The sequence below is a fragment of the Ornithodoros turicata genome, chromosome 8 (assembly GCF_037126465.1).
Source record: "Ornithodoros turicata isolate Travis chromosome 8, ASM3712646v1, whole genome shotgun sequence".
Lineage (NCBI taxonomy): Eukaryota > Metazoa > Arthropoda > Arachnida > Ixodida > Argasidae > Ornithodoros > Ornithodoros turicata.
The window spans coordinates 5,225,060-5,235,097 of record NC_088208.1 but is presented as its reverse complement, the minus strand read 5'-3'; the positions used below and the strand labels follow the sequence as shown (position 1 = coordinate 5,235,097).

Below are 10,038 nucleotides of genomic sequence, written 5' to 3'. Positions count from 1 at the left end.
ATCATTCAGTGCTTTCACACGTGAATGATGTCGGTGATGGACATCATGAGTGAACATGAAGGAACTGATGTTCTGAGGCTGGAACAACAAGAAGGGACAAATACATACAAAGCCTCAAATTTGCCTAAGAAATTAACGATGATCCCATCGCTTTCATCCTCATCTTCATCATGAGTGAATTCGCCGACCTATGGTCCTGCTCGCCTGTGAAGCAAAATGGAGGGTGAGGTATGTCAGCTTAATTCGATTAGGCATAGAAACAACAATGAAGTGAGCAGTTGTTTGAAGTGTTTAACTCACCATCACCATAACGTCTGTGTTTCTTACTGTTTTCAGTTTGAACTATTCAGTAGGTCCCACGAAAGTCAGACTTACCAGTGCTGCAATGTCGCTCGTTTCTCTCTCTTTCGCAATAAATGATCCATGTAACATCCCGTCAGGGACCTTATTCGGACAATTCTTGAAACAGCCGTGACGGGACATCCTGCGGATATACGACCACGGACGTCTATCTACGAACCTCCCAGAGATGTCCGATGGACATCTATTTTCGGATACGGCCATAGGATCTATCCTGCACGTCCGGCGGACATTGAGCGTTGTTGGGGTGAGGTTTTTGTTGTTGTTGTTGCCGGCGTGTTGAGCAACGAATAAAGAGAGCTCCTGCGAAAGAACGACGGGCGCGGGTACCGCTACCGTAATCGACCGGCAATCGAGAGATACGTGCTTCAAATCCCGCCGCTGTCTGGCTTTTTCGACTACGGCCATATGTCAATTGTGCATGTCCATTGGCACCTTGAGGCTTGTGTTTGTCCGTCTGCGGTGTTTCAGCCTCAAAACCGAACCTGCAGCGCGCGTGCAAGGCCTGTGACCTTGTAACCTTGCCCTTATCTCCTTCTGCTTGACTTGGAGAATTGCACTCAATGCTCCCCACACCATGTGAAACAGTGCCAGTTCGAACAGCTATTTTTTTCTTCCTTTGAACCAAAGTGAAAATCATTTCAGTTCGGCACCACCCTGGCATGCGACTCGTAACGTAGACGATGAGTGCGCCGAGAAGAAAGGGACGGGGACTTTTCTACGACATGCGATGATCATGCCAGCGTCTACTCTCTCAAAATGTTTTTTGTAAATTTGATTACGCACTGACAGCGAACAGTACAGCAAAAATATAGAGTTTTGAGCCATGTATGCATCTGACTGCACCTTTTCACTTGGATTTTAAGTTTCGAAATGCGCGTACAGTTGCTGTCCAATCACGATGAACATTCCGTGGTTCGATGCAGAGTGCCCCAGGTGGTTCCTGCTGCTGATGACGACATTTGCTGGTTATGGACATGGTCGTTATAATCTAGTACGTTGTGGCACGTGCAGTGTGGCGTGATGCTGTCCATCACCCTGTAGGTCCGACTAAATCCGGCAACCAACGCTGTCCTATGGTAATGCAAAAACAATGCTACAGCGTTTGCTGGCTGCTTGTGTGATATGAGTGTTTTCAGGATCTTGCAAAGTGGCTAGTGGTATTGTACAAATGGTACGTTCAGATACCTTCAAATGATGAGCGAGTAGTCTCCATTACGAGCGGAAAAAAGTAAACAACACAGCACATAAAACTTTCAATGTTTTATTGAATTGAATACAGCTCATACTTAACTCATCATGACTCATTATGCAAATATCTTTTCCTCCCGTCTCTTTTTCGTGACAACTGTTCCTGGCTTGTGTTGTGCGTCTGGATGGTTGGCAAGTTCTGGAGGACACGTGGATACAGGACTGCTCAACATCAGTGCCTTCAAGTCGTAGAACAGATGCGAGTCCTCCTTCGTGAGGAAGGACACAGCCTTTCCATGAAGTCCAGCACGACCAGTACGGCCGATACGGTGAGTGTAGTCTGGAAACAAGAAACTTAACATGTTACATCTGCATTTACTCCAGAGCAAATTCAAGTGGGCTGGTGCATCGTCTCCTTGAGCTTCAAGAAAGCAGTTTGTTTTGTAGCAGTGTACCTAAAACTCGAGGGCACATTACCTCTTACGTTTCTGCTTCGTGCAAATGCAACCAACACCAAGAAAAAAACTAAACATTGAAAAAACGCACTTAAAATTGCCCAAAGGGTAGCAAATGTGTGGCACATATAAAAACAATAGTGGCAAACGACTTGCTTCAACTCTTCAAGCTATGCTCTATGATACCAATTTCTGTAGAGAGGTGCACCAGCAATAATATATGTGTGATTAGTCTAGCTCGGAACAGTACGTGGGTGACATCTTCCAAGGCGGCAAACAGAAGCACATGTAAGCTTTTCCTTGCGGTGCACGTAAGTGCATATTTTAGCTATGCTATCAGAGACATCGGGAGTATTTCTGGTAAACTGGCCCAAATTGCTGTTTCAGCTCACACAATGAAAACAATATTCTGAAAGTAAATACTGATATGAGAGTTTGTTCAGACACAAATGCAAGCAATTTTAAAGGCTACTTCTATTGTGCTTGAATTTGTGAGAACAAAATTATATACATATGCGAATTTTAGTATGGAGTATCTTTTGTTCTACATTTCCTTAGGATACAATCTTATTCCTGCTCCCCTTCATGTGCAAGTAAGTTAGGAGATTGGGAACTAGTATAAAAATTCGCATGTGGCAAAGTGGATGTTTGTGAAAAAATCTACATGCAGCTTTTTGTCATAGGTATTGAGCTGCAGCAACAACAAAACAAGGACCCTGGTTGTCATATGCAGAAAGGCACCAGTGGGGATATGTTAAGGGAACAGCGGCAGGACAAGATGTTTCCAACAGGAACTGTTCTTCTCTGCATGTGAGCTGTTGAATTACACCACACATGCATAGTGCGGGTAAGCCTAAAATAATTCCTACCATTTCAATATTATGGTGCGATCAGGACGGGTCTATTGCAAAGGAAAACTGGGGTGATCGAAGATGTTTGCGATGATGGAGAAACAAGGTCAAAGAGGGAGATGAGACCATCCCTAAAACTTCTAAAGTAAATCTTCTTTTAGTTGCAAGTCAGCAACATGCCATGTCCTCTGTTGTTGCCCTTGTTTCTTCGCACTGACATCACATGCGCCTGTCACACTTGCTCTGAGGTGCCAAATAACTAGGACACCCCTCATTGGCTCTCAAGCAGACAGCCAAAGCCCAGCAGTATAAATAAATTAAACAGTTCTCATGGCTTACGTCCTCCACCCTGACTGACAGCATTGGCAGGTTCCTACATTAACTGCTGCCAAGCTAGAGCTGGAATGACAACTGTTTGATTTTGAAGTTGCATAGAAAAGGTATACAGTTACCACATTTACTCACAAAATTTGCGCACTTTCTCACCCCACAAAGGTAAAAAAAATTGGAGATGCGCAAATTATGTGGGAAATTTGCGGAACGAATTTCAAAGAATGCGATACACCCAAATGTTAGTGTACCAGTCACGGGCTCTCAGTAGAGCTCATGACGACATTATCACTGTGTAGAGTAGATGGTGATACCTTACATAGGTCCTGAATGATGGTGATGGAATGTCCAAGAGGGCCGGATGTGCCCGGGAGCTTCTCGACCCGACATTGTGCGAGCGCAAATGAATTAATGGCATACCCCGCTTATTGGGCGGTACCATCCATCGTCTGAACATAGACCGAACAAAAGCACAGCAGCAAGTAGGTACCACTGATGGTGCTGGCATTGATTGTGAAAGCAAGTAAAAGTGGAGGCCGCGGCAAAAACCATGTGGGAAGCAGAAACTAAACACCACAGCCGCTGAGAGGCGCTGGGCCAGATAACCGCAAATTTTGTGATATTAGAGAAACTGATTTTCTGAGGCTGGAACAACATAGAAGGGACAGATACAAACAAGGCTCCCTTCTATGTTGCTCCAGCCTCAGAACATCAGTTTCTCTCTTGTTCAACAGGTGCCGCTTGCGTCGATTTCCATCGTATGAATGTGTGTATGAGTGAGCAAGAAATGTAAGAGTGAAAGGAGGGTGAGTGAGAGTGAGTGGCTGGTTTGTCGTCCCTTCAGATGACGCACCCCGAAAGTCGCTGGAGAGGCGTGTTAGCTTAGCTCAATTGGTAGAGCCCTGGACCGGTATTCCAGAAGATGTGGGTTCGATCCCTACAGCTGGCTAACCTTTTCAGTGACTTCCATCGTTCATCATTTGTGATATTACTTTGCTCCACATGTTTTGTGCCAAACTGGGGGTGCACAAATTATGCATGTGAATATGGTATAGTATATGTACACAGGAAGTTGCAATGAGCTGTAATCTGAAGCTTCCACTTTTCTTTACCAGGACTGCTTATAAAATAGGTTTTCTGCTTTCCAGTTTTTGTAACTCGATTGATCAATCAGAAATAACCTTGATAAAAAAAAAACTCATTTTATGGATGGCACTTGGGATGGGAGAAGACTTTCTGAGGGCCAGACTTGTGCCCGTTACTCGAAAAAAGTAATTGATTACCGTTACCATTACTCGACTCCAAATGTAATTGAGTAACAAGTAGAAAAGTAACGCGTTACTTCGGTCGTTACTCTGCATTCACGCAAATTATACCCGTCTTTGTGTGACTCACAAAAAAAAAAAAGCGGAGCAACCGAACAGCCGATAAAATACCAAAAAACAAAAACACGTAGGACAGGTAGATCTGTACGTCTACTGTATTTATCGTCCAGGAAGACGTTGACCCGTTTGTGGAAGAACACAGTGTGGAACTTCCCCATGACTCACTAAATCTCGAAAGGTTCAAGTACCACCACACTGGTGTAGGAAGAGATTAGGGAGAGACCCTGAAATTCCGGAACGTTATTACAATGACCTAGGCTTGCTATAGTATAACTTATTTAGTGACTCTTAGTAGAACGACCCAACAAAGGCTGATGGCACGAGGGGCTTGACTTGGGGCAGCACATCTGAAAGATAAGTTAATCTCTGCCGGAAAAGTAATCAGTTACTAAGTGATCGATTACTCAGAAAAGTAATTGATTACTCGAAAAAATACTTTGACAATAAAGTAACTGATTACTCGAAAAATTGCTCAAAAAAGTAATTGATTACAAGTAACGCAATTACTAGTAACGCGTTATGCACAACAAGTCTGCTAAGGGCTTTTGGCCTCGATTCATGAAGGGATTATGTATGTCAGCCAGAGGTCAACAAACCATAATTAGACCCTGAAGTTTTAGGGTTTAACCCGATTCTTCCCAGAGTTTGCACCCCAAATTGAAGGCTGCCTGTTTAGGGTGGAACTCGATTTTTACCCGGCAAATTGCCCTCACTGAGACATCTGTAGGAATGCACATTAACTTGTTTTGCAGCAAATGCAGTTACATTACCGCATGTACCAAACCAGTTCTGTTAGTTTGCATAACTGAGCCCGTTATTTCTGCCCGAATTTAGCATACTGGAAGTTTTAGAGCACAGGCTTATTTATCCAATTTTTACCCCCTTTGCCCTACTTTTCAAAAATGTAGTTTTTACCAGGTTCCAAAGAGCACTTCTTTCAGCATGACACTTAAAAAGTTTCATTTCTGAATGTTTTTTGAGAATTCATTGCTGTTCATTTGTACAGTATGAAAACACAGTGCACATGCCAACTATATAGCTGTAAGCCCCCCTTAACAGACGATTTTACAGCCTGAACAGCAGTCTGAACTTTAATTCAGTGACAAAAATTGATTTTCCCCCAAAGCCTCCATTCCACAGTGGTTTAGAAAACTGTCTATGCATGAGTACGTTGTTGCATGAGCATGAGACAACAACACACTTCTGCTGGTGTGGTGTTGTTGCATTCACAAGTGTGTCCACAGCTGCAAGGACTGCTGTGGTTGACAGGGAAGCATCAACCATATCCCCATCATATGCTGCCGTCTAGGATTTCACTGGCAAACCAGCAATTTGACTAATGAATATCGTACCATTAAAGGGGTTGAGAATCCACAAGCAACCCATTATAAATGCATGGCTCCGTTTCAATCGTTGCAGTCCATGGATTCAACACTCAAAGTCCCACATTCCTCGTTTGAGTGGTTTCTAATTGTTGAATCTTTAAAATTGTGACTTTTTTCAAGTGACGAATTGTGCTGAGAGGCATTGGCAGAAGAAATGGAAATTGATGTTTCATCCATGCACGCTTGCCCGAAGTACCCAAAGGTAACCCATACAGAAGGTGGTTCACGGGTGGGCGGCTCCCCCTTTACAACTGCCTACCTTGCTATGCAAACAGAAAAGTATGCACGTTTTGTCCACAATAAAACATCACTCCAAAAACGGGCGAGGAGGTGAGGAGCTCGCTCAGCACATGAGCTTCGTGGGCACATCCCACATGATCCCACATGATCACAATGACATGACATGACAATGACATGACGGGATCCCACATGAGCACAACGTGGGATCACAGAAGCCTAGCATTTTGATGTGCATGTTTAGTACACATAAATCAATATTTGCAACGTTTTTTCTTCAAAAGATTAGAAGTGGTTCAGAACCTCTTTAACTCAGCGCAAAATTCAATGAATTCACACATTGCAAGTTAGACTGGTGCATTACTAAGGCCCTTCTTTTTCTGCTGCAGCAAATCCTGAATTCCGCAGCAGGGAACTATGAATTCTGCATTTTTCCGCGGTAAAAGGAAATTGCTCTAGAAATTGGAAATTGCTCTAGTTCAGACAGAAAATACTCTGTTACCTTTTAGTGTGGAGGGACATGGTTACAACTCCAAAAACTTTTGCGACTTAGCATAATAAGATACATTGTACTTTCTTCTGAGAGGGAGTGACGTTTGTCACTGGCTATCAAATTGTACTTGCTAAGTGACCTCTCTGCATGTACAGAGTTTACTGTCACACAGAGGTACTTGACAGCTATGGACACCAAAGCAGGGGTCAGCGTTTGCATTCCACTCCAGAGTCCCAGAGAGTTGAGGGTTAGAGAGAGGAGCTACAGGGTTGTTCCAGCACACAGATGGGGCCTTATCCGGTTGGCACATCTGCGCTGTAACGCAAGCCGACCCGGTGCGAGGAAAGTCCGTTCATCTCGCGCATAAACTGAGTTAAGCGTGCGGTTTCTGCAAAATTCTGCACAAAACCTCATGTTCCGCGGCAGACTCACAATTCTGCAAATTTTTGCAGAATCGCGGAATCGCAGAAAAAGAAGGGCCTTATGCATTACACATCCTGTTTCTGTCAAAAACATGTTATGTAAACATGCAGCTGGGTTATGCCTCCAATTAGTAGAAATTATGGCAAACAGTTGCTATACCTTACACTACCTGAACTCTTAACCGGCACTGGAAAAAAGATTGACATTCTTTACGGCAGGAAGAAGGATATCTTAGAATATTTCCTGGGAACGTGAGTGTATATTACCGAGATTGCTATCAATGTATGTTACTGAGATTGCTGATGTTTTTGTTTTCAAAGGTATTTGTTGTGTAGTGCTTGTGCTTCTGGACGTGTGTCCACGTTTTCGCCACTGTACTGTTGTTGGTGAGACGAACCTTGTCAAGCTTCTTTCTGAAGCTTTTTGCTCGCTCCTTTTCACTTTCTGAATAAACATTATTATTATTATTCTTATTATTATGTATGTTGGCTTGGCTAATTTCGGAGCTCGCATCAGAAAATTCGATTTCTTTCGACTGAGAACTGATCGAAGTGTGCGCAAGTCATGGCAAAAGCTTGCTGAAGCTGAGTACTGTTCACTCTATAATTTTCAGAAATGTACATTTTCTGTAGAGCTTTGCAAATGTGTTAAAACACACATGGTGCTGCAACACCTCGAATATGACTCAGTATGGTGGGGGACACTGCAGTAGCTCCCCCTCAGTTAAAGGAGCCCTGAAAGCCATCCAAAAGATTCCCTGTTTCTGGCGAGTTACGAAAGGATGTAACTTGACGTGACAACTAACAAAAAAAAAAAATTGTCTGTACGCAGTATTTTTCTTGGAATAAAACGCCCCCGAACATCAACGCGTGCGTTTCCGCTCGACTCGCTCTGCAGGCCGAAATGAGGAGGAGGAGGATTGTGATGTCATCGGGGTTACAAGAGAGACCGTGCTCCAATGGGGGCCGGCGCTTTTCGCACTTTTTTTTTCTTCTTTGTTTCTACTCCCCGTTCACTCTCTCTGTGTAGCAGATGACGCTTCTCCAAACAAGCAAACAAGTTAGCAGGTTGCACCGCGATGACGTCAAAACGACTCTGGCGGTTAGTTGCGGGCATTGCCACCGTTGCCGCGCTCACGATATTCAAAGTCGAATTCTGTGATATGTATGCATCTGTCAAGTCAATCACTTTGCGTGGTGCATTTTAACAGTCAGGTATTTTAACAGTCATTTAACAACAGGCATTTTAACAGTCAGGCTTTGTTTGAAAAAATGGTCATGACTGAAACGCTTTCTGTGCTCCTTCAAAGTATGAACAAGGACATCAAACAGTGGACAGTACTGATCTGGAAGGACAACCCTCCCTCTTTTACTCCTTTTCTCTCTAAGCATGTGACTCCATCTCTAGCCTGTATTCAGGTCCTTCTTACACTTAGTACTCTTTATTATACGTTTCCACAGCAGATCCTTCAGTTGTAGGAAGGTGCCATGTCATTCTTCTTGTCCTTCCGCTTTGTACCTCTCATCCAGAATAAATCAATTACCCAGAAGATATCCAGATGATGTGGGTTCGAGTCCTACAACGGCTCGCTAACCTTTTCAGTGGCTGCCTTCTCTCAATTACCCCGTTTGCACACTTCGATTAGCCGAAGTAGAGCTCAAGTCTTACAGTAAGCACTCAAAATATAAAACTAAAGACAGGGGCAGGTTGCCATGGAATACCGCTGTCTCTCTGCGAACCGTGCCATTGTCATTTATTGCGCCCACCAGTAACAGTATGTAGTGGAAGCATTAAAGATTCTGAGCATGGCATACTAATACGCCACAAAAATAAGTACATAGATACACATAAATAAATACAGTACAGAAAATTGAAACAGGTATTAAAATTTGCCCTTTTGTGAGAGAGACACCAGTTGTGAGGACATGCTCCCAATCCAATCTAGTAGGTAGATGAGGCAATTAAGGGGGGATGTGGCAATTAAAGCTAACTTCCTTATTTAGTTAGCTGTTAGCTTAGCTCAATTGGTAGAGCCCTGGACCGGCAATTCAGAAGATGTGGGTTCGAGTCCTACAGCTGGTTAACCTTTTCAGTGACTTTCATCTTTCATTTTTATAGTTCAAACTTAACCAAATTTGGTGTGCTTATGTATTTCAGCACCAGTATCTCAATGCAACAATCGGTTTCTGAATATCTCTTTTACTTATTGAGCATACTCTTTTAGCAGCATACTCTTTTACTTATTGAGCAGCTCTTTTACTTACTTAAGCATACTGTCTAACGAGCCTCATGATTGATTGATTAATCGTGTTGAAATTTCATATTTTTATATCAAAACATTACTAAGGGCCTGCCTGCCCTGTGCAATAAAGCTGTTAGTTTTTCTCCCCATTTCATTTATTGCTAGCCAAAGTTTAAATGCCCCTTGTCCTGTTTTTCTACAGATATACTGCTTGACAAAAAGGGCTTTATAAAATTTTCTGAGATAAATAATAACTAATAGCTTTATTGCACTCCTTAATGTGTCTGGAACTCCATGCAACAGACAGGAAGCCTCTATCTTCAATCGTACAGATATGGTGAAGCTCACCGTGATGACAATCAGATGCAAATGAAAAGCTGGGAAAACCAGCTTCGAAGTTTCATTTACCCTATTTCTTACAAATTGCTACAGCAGCTCCTAATATTATGAAAAATCAATGTCATCGTGCTTTACAAACTCATCGGAACAGATGACGCGGTACGGAACATCAAGGAAAACGCGCATTTTGAACGTGGCGCGCCGCTTCCGCCAATAGGAGGGCCGCACGCTGGCCACGTGACTCTCGGGAGCCAATCACTTTCTGAGTTTTGCTTTCATCGATCGTGCCCTGCTCCCTTATTTGCTGTCGGAGAAGTGCGAAACAACTGCCATCGGGGAGCTGGATT

At 43.3% G+C, this 10,038-nt stretch overlaps 1 protein-coding gene across 2 annotated transcripts in view; it reads right to left on the bottom strand.

Moving 5' to 3' along the window:
* Positions 1-1,608: 1,608 nt before the first annotated feature.
* LOC135366415 (probable ATP-dependent RNA helicase DDX23) overlaps positions 1,609-10,038 on the bottom strand; it is a 55,799-nt gene continuing 47,369 nt past the window's right edge. For both annotated transcript variants that reach the window (XM_064599100.1, XM_064599101.1), the window contains exon 18: positions 1,609-1,891. In XM_064599100.1, coding sequence (XP_064455170.1) covers positions 1,668-1,891 — 224 coding nt within the window. In that variant the 3' untranslated portion in view covers positions 1,609-1,667. The remainder of the gene's footprint in view (positions 1,892-10,038) is intronic.